The 25,702-nt window shown below is 41.6% G+C and overlaps 1 protein-coding gene across 7 annotated transcripts; it reads right to left on the reverse strand.

Annotated features, from left to right (window-relative positions):
* Positions 1 to 657: 657 nt before the first annotated feature.
* On the reverse strand, positions 658 to 17,829 carry ANKRD34B (ankyrin repeat domain 34B). 7 transcript variants are annotated; one of them, XM_066273676.1, is made up of 6 exons: positions 17,505 to 17,829; positions 16,492 to 16,634; positions 14,761 to 14,971; positions 14,264 to 14,335; positions 9,912 to 10,002; positions 658 to 4,181 (listed from the first exon to the last, which is right to left on the reverse strand). In XM_066273676.1, exon 6 carries the CDS (start codon positions 4,153 to 4,155, stop codon positions 2,620 to 2,622), a length of 1,536 nt encoding a protein of 511 aa, XP_066129773.1. In that variant the 5' UTR covers positions 4,156 to 4,181; positions 9,912 to 10,002; positions 14,264 to 14,335; positions 14,761 to 14,971; positions 16,492 to 16,634; positions 17,505 to 17,829; the 3' UTR covers positions 658 to 2,619. The 7 variants fall into 7 exon arrangements, with proteins under 7 accessions (XP_066129773.1, XP_066129774.1, XP_066129772.1 ...); XM_066273677.1 differs by lacking the exon at positions 14,761 to 14,971 and having other exon boundaries at positions 16,492 to 16,630; XM_066273675.1 differs by lacking the exon at positions 14,761 to 14,971 and having other exon boundaries at positions 9,912 to 9,992.
* Positions 17,830 to 25,702: the final 7,873 nt, after the last annotated feature.

Here is a 25,702-nt window from a genome sequence, read left to right on the forward strand (position 1 = left end):
AAGGGGTTACTCGGCCTGCTGAGGGCCCATGGTCAAGGCACATGTGAGAGGGCAGTCAATGAACAACTAAGGTGTTGCAATGCGCAATGAAAGACTGATGATTGATGCTTCTCATCTCTCTCCGTTCCTGTCTGTCTGTCCCTGTCTATCCCTCTCTCTGACTCACTCTCTGTCTCTGTAAAAAAAATACATAAATAAATAAATAAAATTAAAAAAAATATTTAATTGAAATACTGGCTGTGAGAATCTGTTGCTACTTTGTGAATTCAAGAGCTAAAAAAAACTCCAAACCTCTGGACCTACATACATGTCTGATTCATGTTGCAAACATCTGTGACTTATCATTGGGATGCCAGTGATATATTCTACTTAATGGAATGAAAAGTCCCATGGGATGACTTTACAACCAGGCTCAAACAACCTCAGCCCTTTAAGTATTCTTAGGATTGATAGATGACTACATATTCTTCCAAATATGGCGGACAGTTTTAATCCTATTAAATGTTTTTTGCATACTGGGGTGAGAATAGCAACAAAAGTTATTTTCTCTTAGTTTTCTATTTACTCCCAGTAACATATGGCACAATTTTTCTTGAGATGATGTTGAAATATTTATCATTAGTATTTGAGATAAATAAAAATGAGCGATAATCAAAATGACACTTTAAATCTTTATTGATACCATTTTGTTTATGAATTAATCTATTTACATATTCTTCCAACTGTATCCTTACAACTTAAAGCCAAGCACTTTTCTCACTATTAGAACTAGCAAAAAGGGTTTAGCTACTTATAAACATCAAGTACAATTCTAAGTTCCAAATCAAAAAATATTTCTAATATAATTAATATTAATTCAAAACATTGTTCTTCAAAACATTAAGTGGAACACCTCCAGTTTTTTCCAAATAAAAGCCATAAGAAAATTAAATAATTACTATATACATTACAACTTGCTTATATCAAATTACTAAGGACAGCATCATGCCAATTGTTAGGCTCTCCTCTTATTGATAGAACGCAAAGAAATAAAGTTGTATATGACTACATCAAATTAATACATTCAGATTTTGAATAGTTTGATTTATTCTTTGTTGTAAACTGCTAAATTGAAATGAGGATTCTTTGTATAAACACCATATTTTGAAATTGTACAGATAATATAGTCATTTTATAGTATTTTATAATGGTAGCATGGTATTTATTTATTTTGTTAAAAATTATTCACAGGTTCTAAAATACTACATGATTGGAATGTCACACTAAGGAAATTATCCCTCTCTATCCTTATTATAGAAATGTCTAATAATTATATATCAGAAATAAAAAGATATTATTTAATATTGACTGAATTTAGTATATTTTGTAATTAAGTTTCTACTGGCTTTCTTAATTTTAACTAGGCTAATCTAATAATTAGTTTTCATTTTCTAAAATGAAGCAAGCATTTAGTTTCTATTTGTGTGGTAAATCTAAAACTTTTGAGATTTTTTTGATTGTTTTTAGAAAGAATAATAATTTGATATGAGGAATGCTTTTTAAGTTTAAAATATCTTTTTTGGGGGAACCTATTGATAGGCTTCAGAAAGAATAACAGGAATTAAATGATATGAAGAAAGAAGATTCCATCAGATAACATTTTTGTGTAAATGTTTAAAGAACAAAAACAGCACATAAACACTTGGCACATTTTATTACTAGCAAGTAAAACTAAACTGCCATTTAGCATTGATTAAGTTGACAACAGGAATAATAGCTGCTCCAGGCTACTATCATGGTTGACTATTAAAATTTTAATTAGATTTTCATCTACCTGCAGTCAACATTTTAAAAGAATGAGTTCATCCTTTCTTTGTAGTTTCAGCTTATAGATCATAGAACATTTTATAGTTGTGAGTTTTTTCTTCTTTTTTTATGCTTTCGGCATCATGGAAAACTACAATCTTATTTACTGACTTGAAATGTTAAAAAAATAAAAAAAGACCAGAACTCAATGTTTCCTAATAAAATATTTGGCAAATATGAAAAAAAAAATTTAAAGTTATCTCCAACATTTGTGACCTTCTCTTTGTTGATCTTTGTTTAAATTAAAAGGTTGGGCCACATGACATGAAGGTTATTAAACATTGGAGGTCTTGAGAAAAATAGCTTTACTTTTGTTTGAGAGAATTCCCTTACCAGAAGCTATATATTAATGAACAAAATGAACTAATAAAAGAGAAACAGACTCATAGAGAGCAGGTGGACAGCTGTGGGGTGGGGAGGTGGGACAGCTGGGTGAGGAAGTGGAGGGACAGAGCAAAGGACAGAAATACCCCTCATGGACAGGGACACAGTGTGGTGATTTGGGGGTGTATGGGGATTAATGGTGATGGATGAGGACTTGACGAGATGTGTTGTAGAATTGTTAATCAGGGTCACCCCAATAAAATTCAATTTAGAAAAACTATATATTATTTGTGTCCAGTGCCCAGTATGATACACGGCACATGTTGATCCTTCTAACTATTATGGACCAACCAATACAAGACTTAAAAGGATGAACATTTGAGATTTCTTCCCTAGTTGTATATTTCTCTGATACAGACATTTGAACAAAATGTGTTTTCTAGCCATCTCTTAAAAATTTACTAACTGCTTAATTTGTTCTGTTTGCAATGATTGTCTCCTTAACAACATTCTTTTACTTTTGGGGAAAATAGGAACTGGTGGCATAAGCACTTTTTGACTACAAGAAAGAAGGCTGGAAACCTTGTTGACATGGATATCTGAGATGGGAGGGTGTGGATTCACATTTAAGGGTGGCAGAAACCCTGGTCTGGTTTGGGTGATACTGTGATCTAAAGAGAAAGCTCCTGAACTACGTTTTTCTATAACTGCATGATTTCTCCTGCTCAGGGGACCCAGGGGGATGTTCTCCAACAATTCTTTGGACCCTGACAACAAGGAAGGAGATGGTGAAAGGATTTTTTTCTTTCCAATAAGTGCTTTGCCATCTTCTAAAGTTGTAGGGATTAGACTAGCTGAGAGCTGGGAATCAGAGCTATAGTGATTTGCCCCTGAGTTTCTTTTTTGAACTATACTTCTCAAGGTGGAAGCAAATACTGTCTGGTTAGAGTCTGGGTCCTGGTCAACAGGGTTATCAACACATTGCTGATTTCCTTCTGAAAAAGATGACTGATAATTTATTTCATCATATGACATCTTTCTTGAGCTGCCCTGTTCGAAGGCTCTTAGCAAATGTGCCGTGTCTTTTATGTCAATACTTTGGTGCCTAGTGATGAATCGCTTGGAAAATGCCAGCCCATTGGTTTTGTAGGATAATTCTTCCTCTGGAGTAATATCCTGGAGCTCCTCTTGCAAAGAGGCCACTCTGTTCTGGTGCATTAATGAGGGATGGCTCTTGATCCAGGGTGGAGCTGGGGGTAGCTTGGATTCATTAAGGGCCATAGAAGCCTTCCTTACTGGGGAGCCCGAGTCCTGGGTATCATCTCTGCTTCCTGAGGGCTCCAGATCTTTAAAGCCACAGAGTGTTAATTCAGCTTCAGAAGAATGTGAAAGTGGCGATGAGGCTGTTTTTATGTCTATTTCTGAAGGAGTGGCACAGGTGGATGATGGGGAATGACACCCGTCTATATCCGAAGGAGGCATATTTAAGTACTGTTGGGTAGTGTGCCTGCCAGAGGGCGATTTTGCTGTTGTTATGATAATGACCTCTTTTCCTTTTGCCTTGCAAGCACTCAGTAGAACTTTCAGAGTCTCTCTATCTTCTGAATTTAGAGCATAAACAAGGGCGGAGTAACTAGAATGGTCTTGCAAGCTGAGGTCAGCCCCATTCTGTAGGAGCAAGGAAACAACCTCAGGACCAGCTTTTTCTAAGCAAGCATGCATCAGAGCAGTTTTCCCAGATTTGTCCTGTATGTTGGGATCAGCACTGTTTTCTAACAGGTATTTAACCATTTTGACTTTACTGACGCTCTGGTGATCAACATGTTTGGTCTTACAAGCAATCATTAAAGGTGTTTCCCCGCGATCATTGCTCTCATTGATGTAAGCGCCACCTTCTAGCAGGAGTCTTGTGAGGCGGAGCCGGCTCTGATGGACTGCTTTGATCAGGGAATTTCCATCACTTGAAATTTCTACACCTTCATTCATCTTCAAAAGTCAGATATCAATACTTGCTTATCAAAGAAGATGAAGACAAAAGATTAGCCAGAATCAACATACTCCATTTATATTCATGTTGTTATTCACAATGTCTGAAATATGTACAGAGTTCTCTGGTACCAACAAAACAGGTTCTGTAGGTTTGGAAATGTTTAAGTATTTATATTATTTATATGCACAGAAAGGTAAAAATAAATACTATGTTAAGACAAAAATCTGTCTAAGTTGAATTTAATAGGTAAACGTACTTGTTCCAGCTTACATACAAATTGACTTAAGAACAAACCTACAGAACCTATTTTGTTCGTAAGCTGGGACTACCTGTATAGAGGTAGTAAATGAGATTATGTTATTAATAAATACATGCCAAAATAGTGAATTTCAAAATTAAAAGTTTTAGACTAGTAGCAAGCTTTAGGAACTTACAAACTAAAATTTGCTTTCAGAATCTTAACTGAATATTTATGTTATAACACCAATTTAGTACTTTCCTAAATCCCACATTAAACAATAATCTACTTATTTTCTACTTGTGAAAAATATTTTTAAAATACTAAAATACGAATATAAGCAAAGAAGCCAGGATTCTATGTAACTGCAACTGAATCAATTAAAATAGAGCATATTTATGGTAGCTTAATGTAAAAAGTCTTAGTTTATATTATTACTTAAACATGCTCATTAGTTAAATAGTGCGACTATGTCTAGATTTTCAATTTGAGGGGCATTTCTATGTTACTCTTAAGGATTAAAAATTATTTAGACTACAAGATGTTAAAATAATTGACATGTGCCTGGAATTCACACTGAGACAGGAATGGTGAGCATGTGATTATATATTTTTCTTGATTCATTATTTAAATCATGCACCGACCACATTATGGGGCTAGCAATATACTGTTGGGTTCCATTTTAGCAGCAGTACATTTGCTCTGAAAAAGGAATTTTCTAGGCTGGAAACATGAATGAAGACATGTAGAATTTATAAACATTTATTTTTTATCATGAAAACCGAAAAAAATTTTCTGTTTATTTAGATAACTTAGATGCAAACTCCTGCAACAGATAATTCCTTTATTGTTAAGAATATCTTTATCTAGAGCCAAGAGAATGTGTGTCTTTTAAAAGTCCTTAGAACTGAGGAGAAAAATCAAATGGAGTTTATATAATATTTAAATCTATTTCATTTAATTAGGTAATTTATAAGAATTAGAAAATATTATTCTACTAATTTACATTTAAAATTAAGAATATAGGACATGAATATCTACTGGATAATTTCTACTGGAGAATAAATAAGAAATATAACAGCCTCTTAACAGAAGAAAAGATGAAGAGAACAGAAGGAAAATGAAGACAAAGGGGAAAGAGAAACATGACACAGAAATTAATTCAACTGTTTAACAGCTATAAACCCCTAATATGTGCTGGACACCGAGCTACAAAGGGACAAGCCCTGGCCATGAGGTGCTAAACGGTTGTTTGGAAGAGATACTGTATAAGCAGCTGGTCATGAGTTTAAGTCATGAGAACACACATGACTTTTTTTGTGTGTGACAGAGACAGAGAGAGAGAGACAGAGAGAGGGACAGACAGGGACAGACAAGACAGGAAGGGAGAGAGATGAGAAGCAGCATCAATTCTTCGTGGGGCTCCTTAGTCTTCTTAGTTGTTCATTGGTTGCTTTCTCCTATGTGCCTTGAGGGGGGGTGGGCTATAGTAGTGCAAGTGACCCCTTGCTCAAGCCAGTGACCTTGGGCTTCAAGCCAGTGACCTTTGGGCTTAAGCCAGAGACCAGGGTGTCATGTCTATGATCCCACGCTCAAGCCGGCGACCCTGTGCTCAAGCTGGTGAGCCCGCACTCAAGCCGCGACCTTGGGGTTTCAAACCTGGGTCCTCCGTGTCCCAGACTGACGCTCTATCCACTGCGCCACTGCCTGGTCAGGACTCACATGACTTTAATAGCTTGGGACACAAGGGGCTTCAAAGGGGCTATTTGAGATGGGTCTTGAAGATTGCCTAAGAGTTTGACAGGCAAACAAAGGAGGAAAAGAGAAGTAAAGAATACTCCTGTGCAAAGCCTTAGAGCAGGGGTCCCCAAACTACGGCCCCGCAGGCTGCATGCGACCCCTGAGGCCATTTATCCTCCCCCTCCCTGCACTTCCAGAAGGGGCACCTCTTTCATTGGTGGTCAGTGAGAGGAGCATAGTTCCCATTGAAATACTGGTCAGTTTGTTGATTTAAATTTATTTGTTCTTTATTTTAAATATTGTATTTGTTCCCATTTTGTTTTTTTTATTTTAAAATAAGATATGTGCAGTGTGCATAGGGATTTGTTCATAGTTTTTTTTATAGTCCGGCCCTTAACGGTCTGAGGGACAGTGAACTGGCCCCTTGTGTAAAAAGTTTGGGGACCCCTGCCCTAGAGGCTTAAAATAGCACAGTTATTTGTCATAATTCAGGCTCTCTTTATACTCATATAATCAAACTTTAGGAAAAGATTTCAGCACGTGGTTATAGTTAGAGTAAATATGGCAGAACACACACGCCTAATTTTGCCCCTTACTGAAATCCCCTAAAAAACTAAAGAATTTCTAAAAAAGACATAAACTCACAAGGACAGCAGGAAAAGGAGAGACGAGAACAGCATTTTGGAAGCCAGAAAGCAGTGGTAAGTGACTCCGCCAACTTGCAAAGGCTGTCCTTCAAGTCACTGGTGGCAAAGCTGTGAACTAAGCCCATGTACACTGCAGAACCCTTGAAAGAGACAGCACGAGAAGCTGTAGAATTGGGGTAGGAGGGGGAGAGTACAGCTAAAATAAGAAGGATTAGGTAAAAAGCTATGGGAGCAGCAGTGAGATCCTTAGGTCCTTGCTACTCGAAGGATCCCATCTTGGATCAGAAGCAGCTGCATTACCTGAAGCTTATCAGACCTGCAGCATCAGAGAATCTACCCATCTGAGAAAACGGCCTCAGGTCATTCCTTCACTCCAAGCCGCCCCTCCCACAGGAGATGTCCAGAGGTTTATTTTCTAGCAATGGTGAAATAGAGGGTCTCTGGACTAGGAAACACTGGGCGTGTCTGAGGACAAAAAAAGGGGAATAAGTATTCTCCCTGACAACTAAATGAAGGGACTCGGGGCCTTCTCCCCCAACATGGCTCTAAGAAGGCTGCCAGCTTTACCCTCATCCTTCAGGGAAAAGTTGCTGTTCTCTTCTCTCAAGGGTCTGATCTGCCTGAGAGCACTGAGCACACGGCTTCCCAACGTGCCCCCAGGTCACCCTACAGTGACGCTCAAAGGTGACAAGTCTCACGATGTGCTCAAGGCTTCTCATTGGCTTTTAATCCAACCCCTTTAATCAAAAGATCATCAAAACAAACAAACAGTAAACCAAAAAGCCTCTTACATTAAAAATATAGAAAGCCTGGCCAGGCGGTGGCTCAATGAATAGATCATTGGACTAGGACGCAGAGGACCCAGGTTTGAAACCCCGAGATCGCCGGCTAGCGCACGGGCTCATCTGGCTTGAGCGTGGTCTCACCAGCTTGAGCGCAGGGTTACTGGCCTGAGTGTGGGATCATAGACATGACCCCATGGTCGCTGGCTTGAGCCTGAGGTTGCTAGCTTGAGCAAGGGGTCACTCTCTCTGCTGTATTCCCCCCACCCCCGTCAAGGCACATATGAGAAAGAAGACAATGAAAAACTAAGGAGCTGCAATGAAGAATTGATGCTTCTCATCTCTCTCTCTTCCTATTTGTGTGTGTGTGTCTCTCTCTCTCTCTCTCTCTCTCTCTCTCACACACACACACACACACACACACACACAACCAGAAACCAGAACAAATAGAAAAGAAAAAAACTTGGAGGAAACAGATATTAGTCAGGAAAATGAAAACTGCAAAAGCCTATTATCAAAGGGATAAGATGTTGTAACCAAGAAAAAAGAATAAAATTCTATGAAAAGTATAATATTCAGAGGCTATGAAAAGAGCTCTCAAAAGGTAAAAACATGATACAAAAAGCAAAACTAAATAGAAGAGTTAAATGATAATGTTGACAAAATCTCTAACACAGTTAAGACAAAAGGACATAAGAGGAAAAAATAAGGAAATCAGAGAACTAGACCAGAGCATCCAACATCCAACTAACAGTAGTTCCAGTGGGAGGAAACAGTGCAGATGGAGACCAGGAGAAGAAATGGTCAGTAAGGTCAAGAAAATTCTCTAGACATCAGGGACATGAGTTACCTGATCAGAACATAGAACAATGAATGAAAACAGACCCTGACCATGCCACATGGTTATAAATTTCTATAACAGTGAAAACAAAAATTTTGCAAATTTGGAGGTGGGAGGGGGAGAGGAGTGGGTAAGTCACACACTAAAGGATCAAGAATTAGAATGGCTTCAGATACAACAACAATGAAAGACAGTGGAGGGCTGTTTTTTAAAATCTGAAGGAAAAAATGACCCCCAGTTTAAAATTCTGTATCTAGCCAAACCATCAGTCAAGAATTAGAATCTACTGGAGGTTGTAATCTACCAAGATGAAATGGCAGAACACGAAAGAAGAAACAAGATACCAGAGGCTAGATATGATTAGAGAGGAAAGACACAGAAAATCCCCAGGAAGATAGTGAGAGAAGATGCCAGGATAAGGGATGTGCACAGACATCATCTCTGAGATCACACTGCCATTTTGCCATTTTAACTGCGGACCAAATGCCCAGGGTGAGCCTGCCCTCAGTTCTTTAGTCTACTTGTTTTATCTTGACCACATCTCTGCTCTTTCCTCAATGCCCTGCTTTCTGGGGTAGCCAATGGAACTCATTTCAGCCCTGCTTGATGGTTCTGCTTTGATCTTCTCTGAGACCTGGGGATAAGTCATGAGCTCCAGAGGGGACAGAATAAACACCTGTTCCCTTTGCATATCGAACACTGCACTACAGCTCTGTCAGAGCCCTGTAATGGTGAACTCTATGATTCCCAGGACTCACTCCTGACCTTGCCCAGAATGGGCTCTTGTAAACACTCAAGTATGTGGAGGCGAACTAAGATCCAGAGACTTCAGCTTACCTTCTCCTGAGAGATTTCATCACATATTCACAATACTGACCTTCCTTTACTCAGTCATTTTTGTGCTTGCTACCCAGTTTTTCAAAAATAAACAATTAATTTACTTAAGAATCATACACAAATGTGAAACTGAAGATAAAATAAAGCAAAGGGAATGATTAAAACAAAAATCAAGAGAAAATGATCTCTTGGGGGTGGGTAGGAAAAAAGAGAACAATACAGTCTGAAAGGGAGACACCAGGGGCTTTTACGGCTCAGGTAATGTTCCGTTTCTCTCCCTGGGCGGCATGGATATAGGTGTCCATTTTATTATTACTTTTTACTGCTCTTATCTATTTATTGTAAAATGGAACATGTATACAGAAGAGCATAGTGTTTCTGTGGGATATGTTTCATAATTTGATAAAGGGCCATATTAGGTATTAATATTTACAGCACAGTTCAAGTTTTGTGGTATTGTCAATAGGGTTTATGCCTAGATGTTCAAAAAGCTTCCGTTACTATGTTCCTGAAAAGCAGTATTCAAAAGAATACCCTTACTCATTTCCACATTGGTGTCACTCTCAATACTAAGCAAAGAACTAGTCAATAGACACATACATACATAGGACGAAAGTGAATACTGTGATTTCATGTTCTATAAAGGCTATTCCAGAGCCAGACATACCTGCAACTCAGGAGCTCAGGAATTTTAGGATTGTTGACCGTGTGAGTCCCAACTCAGAGGCCTAGTCTGAATGCAAAGCATCTGAAAAGAGCTCACGTGAGACAATGATTCAAAATTAACCTTCTTGTAGCATTTTTCACATACAAATGTGTTTATTAAAGTAATGAACATAATATCATATATAGAAACCACTTAGTAACTGCAGTTCAAGAAGAGAACAGTATCAATAATATAAAAAATACCTTTGACCAAAAGCAGCATTTGTGAAACAGATATTCAAATGAGAACAAGTTTCCATACACCATATTTTGATATTATACTCTCACATAGTTTTTAGTATTTGAGCCAATCTTGTTTTTAAAAAAATATTTTCTTTCTTTTTTTTAAAAAAAAATACAGTCTTTTCTTTTTTTTAACATTAGGTTCTTTTTTTTTTTTTTTTTTTTTTTTTTTTTTACAGAGACATAGAGAGAGTCAGAGAGAGGGATAGATAGGGACAGACAGACAGGAACAGAGAGAGATGAGAAACATCAATCATCAGTTTTTCTTTGCGACATCTTAGTTGTTCATTGATTGCTTTCTCATATGTGCCTTGACCGTGGGGCTACAGCAGACCCAGTGACCCCTTGCTCGAGCCAGTGACCTTGGGTCCAAGCTGGTGAACCTTGCTCAAACCAGATGAGCCCACGCTCAAGCTGGCGACCTCGGGGTCTCAAACCTGGGTTGTAGGCATCCCAGTCTGATGCTCTATCCCCTGCGCCACCGTCTGGTCAGGCAAAATAAAGTCTTGTAAGAAACTTTCAGAAAGATTTTCAAACCTTCTCACCTCTGATCATGTAAAAGCCTTTCTCCACAACACAACTTTGTCATAACTTGCCTCAAGGTTGGCATCAGGTTCTGGGAGATGAACGGGGCTAGCAGCACACTTGCTGCTGCCGAGGGGGCCTGTGGGAAGTGAGGGTGCTGTGCCCCAGGCCTTGGAGAAGCTGAGCAGTGGAATTACTAGCTCAAGGCAACTAGTGAATTTATGTGTCATGTGGATGTAAGCAGACCCTCACCCTGAGAACTGTCTATCATAAACAACTCCATGAGGCTTATTCTTTGTTCATTATAAAGCCCCCTGGGTTGCTCACTTTTTAAACTGTTCACATTTAGTAGAGCAATTTGAAATTGTTTCTTGTCTTTAATTTTTTTCATTTAATTTATTGGGGTGACAGAGGTTAATAAAATTATATAGGTTTCATATATATACAATTCTATAGTGCCTCTTCTGTATATTGAATTCACTAATCCCAATCAAATCCCTTTCCATCACCATTCATCCCCCTTCCCCTCTTCTACCCCCCTTCCCTCTGGTGATCACCATACTGTTGTCTAGGAGGTGTTTTTTTTTTTCTTTTTGTTTAATCCCTCCATTAAAGTTCTTTTTTAAAAATTTATTTTAAAAAATTTTAAAAGATTTTATTTATTCATTTTAGATAGGGGGGAGAGAGAGAGAGAGAAAGAAGGTGGGGAGGAGCAGGAAGCATTAACTTCCGTATGTGACTTGACCAGGCAAAGCCAGGGTTTCGAATGAGCAACCTCAGCGTTCCAGGTCAACGCCTTATCCACTGCACCACCACAAGCCAGGCTAAAGTTCTTTATTTTTTATTCAGTGAAAGGAGGGAGGTAGAGAGACAGACTCCTGTATGCGCCCCGACTGGGAACCACCCAGCAAGCCCACTACTAGGTGGTGATGCTCTGCCCATCTGGGGCATTGCTCCATTGCTCAGCAACTGAGTTATTCTTAGCACCTGAGGCAGAAGCCATAGAGCCATCCTTAGCACCTGAGGCTAACTCATTCCAATCAAGCCATGGCAGGAGGGGAAGAGAGAGAGAGAAGGTGGGGAGGAGCAGGAAGCATCAACTTCCATATGTGCCTTGACCAGGCAGCCAGGGTTTCAAATGGGCAACCTCAGCGTTCCAGGTCAACGCCTTATCCACTGCGCCACCACAGGCCAGACTAAAGTTCTTTATTTTATTTTTTTATTCAGTGAAAGGAGGGGAGGTAGAGAGACAGACTCCTGCATGTGCCCTGATTGGGAACCACCCAGCAAGCCATCTAGGTGGTGATGCTCTGCCCATCTGGAACATTGTTCCGTTGCTCAGCAACTGAGCTATTCTTAGCGCCTGAGGCAGAAGCCATAGAGCCATCCTCAGCATCTGGGGCTAACTCACTCCAATCAAGCCATGGCAGGAGGGGAAGAGAGAGAGAGAGAGAGAGAGAGAGAGAGAGAGAGAGAAAGGTGAGAGAGAAGGGGTAGAGAAGCAGATGGGCACCTCTCCTGTGTGCTCTGACCTGGAATCAAACCTGGGACATCCACACACCAGGCCAAAGCTCTACCACTGAGCCAACTGGCCAGGGCCTAAACTTCTTTAAACATTAAATTTTTCAGAGAAAAATGTTGTCAGATACAATATTCTCCACATGTGTACATTGTTGGTTTCCTAGTGTCTCATTTGTAATCAGTACCTTTTTGGAATGTCCCCTTGTCTTTATGCCCTCATCCTTTTTCACTGGTTCTTTTATCTTGCCTCCGCCAACTGCACAGCAGAAACGCTGACAATGAAGTTTGACTTATTTACTCTTTCTAGAGGTAAGTCCTGCCTGTGATGACACTGTTTCTATCACCTACAACTGTCCAAGGTCAGAAATACCCTCCTCTCCTGTCCCTCCTGTGAAACGCTCACTGAGCACCCAGTGCTGATAGCTTCTTCACACTCAGTCAGACCCTTTGTTATACTCTAGATCATAAGTGACCCCCAAGTTCAGTTACACCTTCCAAATAGATAACAGCTCAACTAAAAATAGTTTCGTCCCGACTCCCCTACTTACTAGCTGAATGCTCTGCTCAAGTCTCTCACCTCTTAGTCTCGGATTCCTCATCTGTGGAAGGACAGTCATACAACATTCACCACCTGGTGGGTGGTGATGAAATCAGACAATGTCTGTGGAAAAAACTTTCTTGTCAGGTCTTTCTGATCACTGAACTCTTCTTTTTAAAAAGTTTTATCTCAGAATTTAGCCTACTTTTATTTTTATCATGTCCCTAATCCACAGCCTATTTAAATAACAGATAAAATATTTAAAATATATTTTCAGGATCTATAAATAATGTTTTGGGAACATAGATGGTACCTATTAAGTGAAAGACGAAATGAAGACATCCTTTAGGTACATTTTCCAAGTACAATAATTTCAACATTATTATAAGATTAATTATTAAACAGCTTTATAAATTGTTTTTTATTTTAAAATTAGAATGTCTTTAACATCATGGCATATTTACTGTACTCATCTGGCTCCTCTCTCTACTCTCAAGATGCCACTAAAATTACAATTTAGTTATTAAAATAATGAAAATGATATATACTCTGAAGAACAAAGATACTTGAAGAAGAGATATCAAAGGAACAACTTCAAGCAAGCTTTAGAAACAGAACCGGGGTGGTGGCGTGGCCAACTTCCTTTGCAATGCAGAGGCAGCACCAGAAAGCACCAGGGAGCTGAGCAGGGCTGCTTACCCCCAAGGCCCTTGAAGTTTAGGATGAGCGGGCCCCAAGTGACAGCAAGTGGCAATGAGGCACGGGGCTGAAAATGAGAGGATGGCTCCAAGTCTGTGGACAGAGCAGCTGGGACCCTGGGGTATTTCATTCCACCCCAAGGACCAGACACTCACTTTTTTAGGCAAAAAAACAAAGATTTATTCTCTAAACACACTGGTCAGAAAGGCTCCCACCACGCTATTGAGATTGCTCTCCATAACCTCTAGCTCTTCTGCCCTCCATCTCAGAGCGGCAAGGATCCAGCTGACAGTTTCCCCGTCTTGACGCTTTCCTGCCCACTCTCCCTGCCGCTACCCTCTCCCTCTGCTCTCTCTCAGGCAGCTCCCCCGCGGCCCCCTTCACAGGCACCTCTTCCTCTGCCCACCATTTCTGTACTACTCTTTCCTAGGGTTCCATTCTTGGTCTGCTTGCTTTGTCAATCTCCCAGAGAACTATGGAGAGTGAAAATTAATATGACCTTCTGAGACACTTAAAAGAGAAGGAAAAAAAAAAAAAAGGAAAGGCTCCAAACCTGGAAGCAGCATGCTGAAGAGGGTGATGAGGTGCGAGTCTACCGAGTGAACGGTGCCTCACCCCCAGCTTGCTGCCCTGCCAGACCAGGAGCCAGGAGAAAGAAGGAAAAAGCACTGGGTCTTAGAAATATGAGCCCTATGAAAAATATCTGTTGATAAATGAAGCAATTCAAACCATAACTACATTCACCCCTCCAGACACCCACTCTAAATGGAAATATAATAAAGAGTTACCTGAAAGCATTATTCAAAATTTCACACTCCACTTATGTCTCTTCTCTCCCTGGCTGCATTTTCTGTCAGTTCCTGTGAAGGAAATCAAAGCCATTCAGAGTTACACAGACACCAATAATTTGTTGCACACATCTCTCCCATTTGGAATCTAGTATCTTTTTCATTCCTTGTTAAGACATCCCTACAGTGTTTGTTCAGTTAATCACATTTCACTGATTCTGCGTCTGTGGAAGGGTCTGGTGTGGAGCCTATGTGTGGCAACCTTGTGCGTGTTTTTGCAGGACGCGAGCTGCCCTGTAAGTACCACTGGCACGGTCAGGCCCCCGTTCTGTGCAGATGAGGAGGCTGCGGAGGAAAGGTGGGAGAATTCTCCTTAGTCATTCCTCAAATTTGCCTGCTCCCCAGGGCTTATTTGGAAGTTCTTATGTCCTTTATCTTATGTCTCCTTGCTTCTTGGCTGGCCAACTTCCCACAGAGGAGGGTTCTATTGTAAGTACCTGATTCTTGTGGTATCTAACTCAGCAGTGCAACGAGGGCTGAAATGCTTTAAAAGCCATGTTGGAAATGATAGGCTTGGCCTTTCCTATGGTGTTTTCTCTTCATGCCACCTCCAGTTTTCCTTCTGGTCCAAGAGAAATGTTCTTTTCCTCTGAGCCTTTTACTCCACCTCCAAAAAACATCCATGCTTCCTCCGATCAAGTCAGCTGTCTGGCCATGGTGGGGGAAGGCATCCAAGATATAGAAATTAACAAATGGGTTTCAGGCTCTAAATTCAGCCCCTCAAGCTTGCTCCATTCCTGCCTTTGTGCTACCCACAAGGGGACACAGCTTGCTCAGAGGAGGCTTTGTTTCTCCCCAAATTACGAACCCTTGGAAAAACTTTCCTCTTTGAGCCTCAGTTTTCTCATCTCTAAAGTGGGGGTAAAAATCTACTTAACAGTTGATGGTTGTGAGGATTCAAAAAATCCTAAAACACTTGCCTCTTAAGAATTAAATAGGCCCTGGCCGGTTGACTCAGCAGTAGAGCGTCGGCCTGGCGTGCCGGGGACCCGGGTTCCCAGCCAGGGCACATAGGAGAAGCGCCCATTTGCTTCTCCACCCCCACCCCCTCCTTCCTCTCTGTTTCTCTCTTCCCCTCCCGCAGCCAAGGCTCCATTGGAGCAAAGATGGCCCGGGCGCTGGGGATGGCTCCTTGGCCTCTGCCCCAGGTGGCAGAGCGACGCCCCAGAGGGGCAGAGCATCGCCCCCTGATGGGCGTGCCGGGTGGATCCCGGTCGGGCGCATGCGGGAGTCTGTCTGTCTGTCTCTCCCCGTTTCCAGCTTCAGAAAAATACAAAAAAAAAAAAAAAAAGAATTAAATATATGTCAATTTCTAAACATTCATCACTAAATAAGAATCCTCCTGGGCAGTGAGGTCTGACAATGAGAGAGGCCAAGGTCCCTGAACCTCTCCACCTTCTGTGGACATAAGAATCACGTGAAGAATTTGCTAAAAATAAGATTCCAGGCTCCACTTCCAGACATTCAATAGGGAGTGCTTCTTATGCACACTTAGAGAAAATCTGTGGCAAACTCTACTTTTCTCATTCCATACCCACTTCCTATCTATCAGCTCCTGACTCAGGATCCCACCAGGCTGTCTCTGTAGTCATCTCCAAGCAGCCTGATGCTCAATCCCCTGCAGGAGTGTAGAGCAGAGATGGCTGCTATAGCCCAGAGAGGCACAGAGAGAGCCCATAGGCCCAGAGAAGAATACAGTTCTGGGTTAGATGGACCAGGGACTGGAGGTGTGCTGCCCTGCCCTTCCCAGAGCTGCGAAAACATCCCGAGTCCCAGCGGACAGCTCAGGGGCAGGATGCAGAGGACAGCTGCATTCTGAAGGATGCAAGTCTGCCTGCCACAAGCAAAATGTGTCACCCCCATGCAAGGAAAGGGGCAGTACAAGAACAAAAATGCATCTGAGATTGTCCTAGGAAATGTAATGACCTGCCACGGAAAGTGCTCTTACCTGGCACCAGCTTGTAAGAAATATTTAGAAACTTCTCACAGGAAGGAGTATCTGGTAAGGTTTGCCCTCTTTCCCACACACTCCCCAAAAGGATTGGTGTCTTCTCCTAGTTACTTCGGTGTTCCCCCAGCCTCTGGCTGGGCCCTGGGGCAGCTACAGCCCCAACTCGCTCACAGACCCTCAGCTCAGAACGTACACATACAGACACGCAAAACTGTACCTCCAAGTCTCAGGGAATCAAAGTCATGGGTTTTCCAAGCTGTTAAGGATTCTGAAGCGTCCCCACAGTCCCCGCCGGCTCTGGGAACCAAGCTCTTTTCGTCAAATTTTCAGGAGCGCTGAGGGAGCGAGCCCGAGGTCTGTCTGAGAAGGGCAAAGGAAGGTGACTGGGGCGACAGTGCCGGGGCACCGATGGGGGCGGGGTGCTCAGAGATCATCGCCTGATCTCTGAGCTAAGCAGGCAGGCTGAGGCGATCGCCATACACGAAAAGGCGTTTAGCCCACATCCTCTGCGGTTCGGTCCCCCCACCACCCTCCGAGGACACGCGGCCTTCCCTTAGGAAATGGCACGCCTCTGGACCCCAGATCTCTGGTAAGGAGTTCCAGGGCTTTGGTTCCAAAGCTATGTGCGCCCGAGAGGCTCCGAGTCCCAGCTGCCCGCCCCTGTTTGGCCCCCATTTATCGAGTCAGTGGCCGTAAACGGCTCTGCAGTCCCCAGCGCGCCCTCCGCGCTCAGCCAGCACCTGCCACAGCCTCTCCAGACGCGCCCAAGTCCGACCCTCCGACCCGCGCGCTCTTGCGGCCGAGCGCGAGCCGCTTCCGCTGCGGCGCCGACCTGCGCCCGCGAGGACCCTGCCCGCATCCGCCCAGACATCCCGCGGCCACCGGCGGCCTCATCCATTCCTAGCGCGGCGTGGTAGAGAAGGAGGCGAAACCCGCATTTCTGCGAGGTCCAAACTCGAGCTGCCCCCAAACCCGGAATGGCGGGGCTGAGTTTCTGGACAGGCCCCTGAAGCCCGAGGGCCCTGGATTGGCGCTGGGTCTCACTCGCCCCTCGGGACACTGGAGTGTCGGGGTGCACGGGCGGTGCGGGCTCCCAGGGCCTGAAAGCACTGGGCGCGGTGCAAAGAGGCCGCGGGGCCCTGGGCTTCGTCCTCGTTGCCTTCCCTCGGCAGCCAGCACGGCAACCAAAGTTTCCTAAGTGCAGCTGCAGAGTGGGCGCAGCACACAGACCTGGGACGCGCTGTCCAGTGGGCGGCGGCGCCTCCAGCCTCCTGGGCTCTGCTTGGACCCTCCGCCAGTGGCCCCAAGGCACATTCCGGGGCGGATTGTAGTCTTCGGCGGCAGCTCGCGTCTCAGATCCTAGTAAGTGCCACCCTGACCCCGCCCTTGTTCGGGCAGAGGCTGGTCGCGAGCTCCGAGTGGCGAAGCCTTCACGCAGGGGCCGGGAGGCGCGCACCTCGCCAGACGCCCCAGCTGCGCGGCGCTTCTGCTGGGAGTGAGGCGCGGGTTCGGGGCTGCGCCGCAGGTGGAGGCGGCGGCCCAGAGTCGGTTCGGGATTGGGGACTAAAGTCTGGCCTCCCAAGCTCCGCCTTATGGCCTCCAAAGTACCGCCGTCCCACCCAGCAGGTCCCTGAGCTTTGGCTGGGGAGACCTGCCCAGAGCAGGGAACGCAGGGTCTTTCCCACTGCACGGAGATGGCCACCTATACACCCCCTTCCTTGATTCCCACTGTTCATATCAGTGTCCCACCTCCCAGTTCTACCCTTCCGCTGACCCACGTGTTTCCCCCACTGCTCCCCCTCTTCCCACTGCCGCGCCCTGTACCCCTTTTGGGTAAAGCCAAAGCATCACCAGGTTGGGGTGTTGGTGGGAGCAACCGTTCTTGTTTTTTTTTGAGTTCACAACTTTATTATACTTTTATTAAAAGATTAATATAACACTTTAACAAAATTTCACAAAGTACATTCTATGTGTTAAAACTTAACTAAAGGATTAAAAAGAGAAGAATATACGTAAGTAGAAGCAGCACTTTTAACTCCATTTATCAGGGATTGGCGGGTGGAGAAAAAGACCATGACCAAGTTTTGTTGTTCAGAAAATGTCGATCAAAACTAGCTTGCAGTTTTTCAGTTCTCAAAAGGGGAAAGTGAACTTATCTCTGGGTTATTTAGGAAAACAACTTGCTGAAACGGGCCCTTTAGTGAATATATGTAAAGCGAATTCACAGGACATTTTAACCCAGAGTTAGGTTCTAGGAAGCTGGGATCCTGGATCTGTGCCCTCTGCCCCCTGCATTTGGGAAGATTGGAGGTTCCCCAGGAGGGACTGGGCAAATCTGCATGAAGGCACAGATCTCTTTCCTCCATTAAAAAAAAAAAGGCTTCTATTAATGTATCGTACATATTAAAAGGTACACATGTCACAAGTTCAATGATTTTGCACAAACTGAAGCATCATTAGTATCAAGAGACAGAATATTACCATCTTGCCAGAAGATTCCCTCATATCCTTCCTTTTGGGGGTGGGCAGAGTAATGGCTTCAATCAGCATGGATTACTTTTACTTGCATTTGCACTTTATAGCAATTGGATCATACAGAATTATTCTGTCATCTAGCTTTCACTAGACATGTTTAAGAGTTGCATACCATCTGTGGTCACAGTCGATTTATTCTTTTTTCCACTGTGGAATGTACCTCAATTTATTCATTTTATTGCCGACAGACATTTGGTCATTCTCAGATTTGGGACATTACAAATAATGCTGCTAGGGACATTATAGTAGACGTCTTTGGTGAACAGGTACACACATTCCATTGCAGACTTACCTAGGAGATGAATTGTGAGTTATGAAGCAGGCATATATGTTCAGCTTCTGTGGATACTGCCCAGTTTTTCCAAGTAGATGATCTAATAGTCATTTCTATTTTATAAGCTTTCGATTGCAGATTTTAACAAATTACCATATACTCAGTGGCTTAAAACAACATAAATTTATTCTCATATAATTCTGGAAGTCAGATGTCCAAATTGTTTGTGTGTGTGTGTGACAGAGACAGAGAGAAGGACAGATAGGGACAAACAGACAGGAAGGAGAGAGATGAGAAGCATCAATTCTTCGTGTGGCTCCTTAGTCTTCTTAGTTGTTCATTGATTGCTTTCTCCTATGTGCCTTGACCAGGGGGCTGCAGCAGAGCAAGTAACCCCTTGCTCAAGCCTGCGACCCTGCACTCAAGCTAGCTCAAGCCTGATGAACCCGTGCTCAAACTGGCAACCTCGGGATTTCAAACCTGGGTCCTCCGTGTCCCAGTCCGACGCTCTATCCACTGCACCACCACCTATTCAGGTTCAAATTGTTTATTATGATTATTTGTTTAATTTGTTGATTTGAGAGAGAGAGAAACATTAATTTGTTGTTCCACTTATTTGTGCATTCATTGGTTGATATTTCTTTAAAATTTTTATTGATTTTAATTTATTGTGTTTACATAGATTCGAGTATCCCACCGAATATATCTCCCCTCACACCCCTGTTCTCTTCGACACCCCCTCCCCCAACGCCTTCCCCTTCCCTCCAGGATTTGCTGTCCTGCTCTCTATAACGCTGTGTTGTGTATATATACTTTGACCGATCTCTATCTCTTCTTTGATACATCTTCTCATCCCCTTTCCCTCTGGTCCCTTTGATCCCGCCTCTGCCTCTATTATGTTCCTCAGTTCACATCATTCATTAGCTTCCTCAAATAAGCTTCCTCAAATAAGGTTATATGATATTTTTCTTTCTCTGCCTGGCTTATTTCACTAAACATAGTAGTTTCCAGGTCCATCCATGTTGTCATAAAAGGTAAGATTTTCTTCTTTTTCATGGCTGCGTAATATTCCATTGTGTATATGTACCACTGCTTTTTAATCCACTTGTCCACTGACGGACACTTGGGCTGTTTCCAGATCTTGGCTATTGTAAACAATGCTGCAATAAGCATGGGGGTGAATTTCTTCTTTTGAATCAGTGATTTGGTATTCTTAGGATATATTCCTAAAAATGGAATAGCTGGGTCAAAAGGAGTTCCATTTTTAATTTTTTGAGGAATCTCCATACTGTTTTCCACAGTGGCTGCACCAGTCTGCATTCCCACCAGCAGTGCAGGAGGGTTCCTTTTTCTCCACACCCTCTCTAGCACTTATTGTGTGTTGTTTTGTTAATGAGCACCATTCCAACAGGTGTGAGGTGATATCTCACTGTGGTTTTAATTTGTATTTCTCTAATGATTAGTGATGTTAAACATTTTTCATCTGTCTATTGGCCATCTGTATGTCCTCTTTGGAGCAGTGTCTATTTATTTCTTTTGCCCATTTTTTTATTGGATTGTTTATCTTCCTGGTGTTGAATTTTACAAGTTCTTTATAAATTTTGGTTATTAATCCCTTATCAGACGTATTGTCAAATATGTTCTCCCATTGTGTGGTTTGTCTTTATTCTGTTCATATTGTCTTTAGCTTTGCAAAAGCTTTTTGGTTTGATATAGTCCCATTTGTTTATCCTGTCCCTTATTTCCCTTGCGTGTGGAGATAAATCAGCAAATATATTGCTGCAAGTAATGTTGGAGAGCTTACTGCCTATGTTTTCTTCTAAGATGATTATGGTTTCATGACTTACATTTAAGTCTTTTACTCCTTTTGAGTTTATTTCTGTGAATGGTGTAAGTTGGTGGTCTAGTTTCAAATTTTGCAAGTACCTGTCCAATTTTCCCAACACCATTTGTTAAAGAGACCGTTTTTACCCCATTGTATGCCCTTACCTCCTTTGTCAAATATCAATTATCCATAACGGTGTGCGTTTATTTCTGGGTTCTCTGTTCTGTTCCATTGACTGTATGCCTGTTCTTATGCCAGTACCAAGTCGTTTTGAGTACAATGGCCTGTAGTATAACTTGATATCAGTAAGTGTGATACCACCCACTTTATTTTTATTTTTTAAGATTGCTGAGGCTATTTGTGCCCTTTTTTGGTTCAATATAAATTTTTGAAATATTTGTTCTATATCTTTGAAGTATGTCATTGGTATTGCATTGAATTTATAAATTGCTTTGGGTAATATAGACATTTTAATGATGTTTACTCTTCCTAACCACAAACACGGTATATGTTTCCACTTGTTAGTATCTTCCTTGATTTCTTTTATCAATGTTTTGTCATTTTCTGAGTACAACTCTTTAACCTCCTTGGTTAAATTTACTCCTGGGTACTTTATTTATTTATTTATTTTTGCAGTAGTGAAGAGGATTATTTCCTTAATTTCTCTTTCTGACACTTCCTTATTGGTGTATAAAAATGCCTCTGATTTCTGTGTATTAATTGTATACCCTGCCACCTTGCTGAATTCATTTATTAGGTCCAGTAGTTTTTTGACTGAGACTTTAGGGTTTTCTATATACAGTATTGTATCATCTGCAAATAATGATAGTTTTACTTCTTCTTTTCCAATTTGGATGCCTTTTATTTCTTCTTGTCTGATTGCTGTAGCTAGGACTTCCAGAACTATGTTGAATAAGAGTGGTGAATAGGGGCACCCCTGCCTTGTTCCTGATCTTAAGGGGATTTCTTTTAATTTTTACCCATTGAATATGATGTTGGCTGTGGGTTTGTCATAAATGGCCTTTATCACGTTGAGGTATGTTCTTTGTATTCCCACTTTGCTGAGAGTTTTGATCATAAATGGGTGCTGGATTTTATCCGATGCTTTTTCTGCATCTATTGAAATTATCATGTGGTTTTTCTCCTTCCTTTTGTTTATGTGATGAATCACATTGATTGATTTGCAAATATTGTACCATTCTTGCCTCCCAAGAATAAATCCCACTTGATCATGATGTATGATTTTTTTCATGTATTGCTGGATCTGGTTTGCTAATATTTTGTTGAGGATTTTAGCATCTAAATTCATCAGGGAAATTGGCCTGTAATTTTCTTTCTTTGTGTTGTCTTTGCCTGTTTTTGGAATCAGAATTATGCTCGCCTCATAAAAGGAGGTTAGAAGTCTTCCTTCCTCTTGAATTTTTTGAAATAGCTTGAGAAGGATAAGAGTTAGTTCTTCTTTGAATCTTTGGTAGAATTCACCAGTGAAACCATCTGCACCAGGGCTTTTGTTTGTTGGGAGTTTTTTGAAAACTGTTTTGATCTCATTTGTTGTAACCGGTCTGTTTAGGTTTTCTGATTCTTCCAGATTGATTTTTGAAAGATTATATGTTTCAAGGAATTTGTCCATTTCACCTAGGTTGTTTAAGTTTTTGGCATACAGTTCTTCATAGTATTTTCTTACAATATTTTGTATTTCTATTGTGTCAGTTTTTATTTTTCCACTCTCATTTCTAATTTTATTTATTTGAGTCCTCTCTCTTTTTTTCTTGGTGAGTCTGGTTAAGGGTTCATCGATCTTGTTTACCCTTTCAAAGAACCAGCTCCTGGTTTCATTGATGCTCCATATTATCCTCTATATCATTTATTTCAGCTTTGATCTTTATTATTTCCTTCCTTCTACTACCTCTGGGCTTTATTTGCTGATCTTTTTCTAGTTCTTTTAGTTTCAGGGTTAGGTTGTTTATTTGAGCTTTTTCTAGCTTCTTAAGGTATGTCTGTAGTGCTATGAACTTCCCTCTCAGTACTGCTTTTGCTGTGTCCCATAAATTTTGAGTTGTTGTATGCTTGTTATCATTCGTTTCTAAGAATTTTTAAATTTCTTCTTTGATCTCATTGTTAACCCATTTATTATTTAATAACATGCTATTTAGTTTCCATGTGTTTGAGTATTTTTCAGTTTTTCTGTTGTGGTTTATTTCTAGTTTCATGCCATTGTGATCAGAGAAAATGTTTGATATGATTTCAATCTTCTTAAATTTGTTGAGACCGCTTTTATGTCCTAACATGTGGTCTATCCTGGAGAATGTACCATAAGCACTTGAAAAAAGTGCATATTTTGCTGCTTTAGGGTGAAAGGTTCTGAAGATATCTATTAAATCCAGTTGATCTAGTGTGTCTTTTAAGTCTGCTGTTTCTTTGTTAATTTTCTTTCTTGAGGATCTATCTAGTGATGTTAGTGGGGTATTGAAATCCCCTACTATTATAGTATTGCTGTTGATCTTGCCCTTTATATTCATCAAAGTCTGCTTTATATATTTAGGTGCTCCTATATTAGGTGTGTAGATATTTATAATGGTTATATCTTCCTGTTGGATTGCTCCCTTTATCATTATGTAGTGACCTTCTTTATCTCTTACTATAGCCTTTGTTTTAAAGTCCATTTTGTCTGATATAAGTATTGCTACCTCAGCTTTTTTTCATTTCTGTTTGCATGAAATATTTTTTTCTATCCTTTTACCTTTAGTCTATGTGTCTCTTTTGTTTTGAGATGTGTCTCTTGTAGACAGCATATTTATGGGTCATGTTTTCTTATCCATGCAGCTACCTTATGTCTTTTGATTGGATCATTTAATCCATTTACATTTCAGGTTATTATTGATATGTAGTTGTTTATTGCAATTTTATTCTTTAAATCTACATTCCTCTTTTTCTAGATATTTTTTCCCTTTTTTTCTGTTTATGGCAGGCCACTTATCATTTCTTGCAGCGTTGTTTTGGTTGTAATGAATTCCTTGAGTTTTTTTCGTCTGGGAATCTTTTTATTTCTCCTTCAATTTTAAATGATAGCCTTGCTGGAAAAGGAAGTCTTGGTTGTAGGCTTTTGTTTTGCATTACTTTGAATATTTCTTGCCATTTCCTTCTGGCCTCTAGTGTTTCTGTTGAAAAGTCGGATGCATCCTTATGGGGACTCCTTTTTAGATGATTGACTGCTTTTTTCTTGCAGCTTTTAGTATTCTTTTTTTTTTTATCTCTTAACTTTGATATTTTAATTATGATGTGTCTTGGTGTAGGTCTCTTTTGGTTTCTCTTTAATGGGACTCTTTTTGTGCTTCTTGAAGTTGTGTAACTTTTTTGTTCATCAATTTAGGGAAGTTTTCAGCTATTATTTCTTCAGTTGGGTTCTCTATTCCTTGTTCTTTCTCTTCTTCTTCTTCAGGAACCCCTATGATGCGAATGTTGTTTCTCTTCATGTTGTCACAGAGCTCTTTTAGAGTTTCCTCAGACTTTTTGAGCCTCTTTTCTTTTTGCTGTTCTTCTTCCATGCTTTCGTTTATCTTGTTCTCTACATCACTGATTCAATCCTCTGCTTCATCCAAACTGCTTTTAATTCTTTCTAGTGTAGTCTTCATTTCTGATATTGTATTTGTCATTTCTGTCTGATTCTTTTTTATGATTTTAATGTCCTTTTTGATGCTTGCTATCTCTTTATTTAGGAGCTCATTATGTCTGTCCATTGTTGCTCTAAGATCCTTGAGCATCCTAACAATCATTATTTTAAACTATGCATTTGGTATCTTGGTTATTTCTATCTCATTCAGTTCTTTTTTTGGACATTTCTCTTGTTGATTTATTTGGATTGCATTTCTCTATCTTCCCATTTTGTCTGTATATTGAGTGCTCCTTTGGATGTGCTGTTTGTGTAGCTAGCTGAGTCTAGGGTTGGTGTTGTCTGCCTCCAGCTTCCAGTTGTGTTGTTTCTAGATCTTCTTGGGTTGGCATCAGCTGTTTGTAATCCACTTTGGACTATTTGTCTGCTGCTACGCTCCTTTTGCTATTTGTGTCGGTGTTTTCTATGCATTAGCTGGGTCAAGTGTGAGGAGCCCTTCCTTAAAAAACCACTCTAACTAGGGTTGTTATGTTCCTGAGCTGATGCTCTCCGTATCTGGCTGCTGGATTAGCCAGCCCTGGACCTCCCTGGCTGGAACCTGGTGCAGACCAGTTGGGGTCACTGCCTATGATTGGCCCTTAGCAACCTTCTTGGAGGTACCAGTGATCCAGAATTTGTGGCTGCCTCTGCTGGGCCCCGGTGCTGTTGTAAATATCAGCTGCACTCCTAGGCTGGCTTTTATTTACTCTTGGCCAGTGGGTGTGGCCTCTGTGTTCCTGAGGTGTGGTCTGCCTGCCAGCCCTCCACTGCTGTCACGTCCTCTGGCATGCGGGCTGCATCGCCAGCTGCTGCCTGTGGCTGCCTCACTGGGTGCCACCCCTGTAGCCGCAAGTGCACAGCCGCAGCCAGGCTCGCCCACCCTTCGAGGGGGTACTCAGAAGCGTGAGCTGGCAATGTAGCCCAGACCTCAGTACTCAAAATCTGTGTCCCTGAGGTGCCCCCTGCTTTTAAGCATCTCTTTGCTTTGACTGGAGTAGGAGAGCCTGCAGTGGGCGAGATAATTGCTTCCCTTTGCTGGTGCTGCTTCTCCCAGGAAAAATGGCCATGTTAGATTTGGGGAGTGACTCAGCATCACAGGGGTTAGGGTGGCTGCCTCCCACAGTCTCTCCCTGTGCCTCTGAGAT

Source organism: Saccopteryx bilineata, chromosome 4 (genome assembly GCF_036850765.1).
Source record: "Saccopteryx bilineata isolate mSacBil1 chromosome 4, mSacBil1_pri_phased_curated, whole genome shotgun sequence".
In the NCBI taxonomy this organism is placed as follows: domain Eukaryota; kingdom Metazoa; phylum Chordata; class Mammalia; order Chiroptera; family Emballonuridae; genus Saccopteryx; species Saccopteryx bilineata.

What these genes read in the sequence shown, in the direction of transcription:
- ANKRD34B (XM_066273677.1), bottom strand. Translation starts at nt 4,155, where the DNA reads ATGAATGAAGGTGTAGAAATTTCAAGTGATGGAAATTCCCTGATCAAA.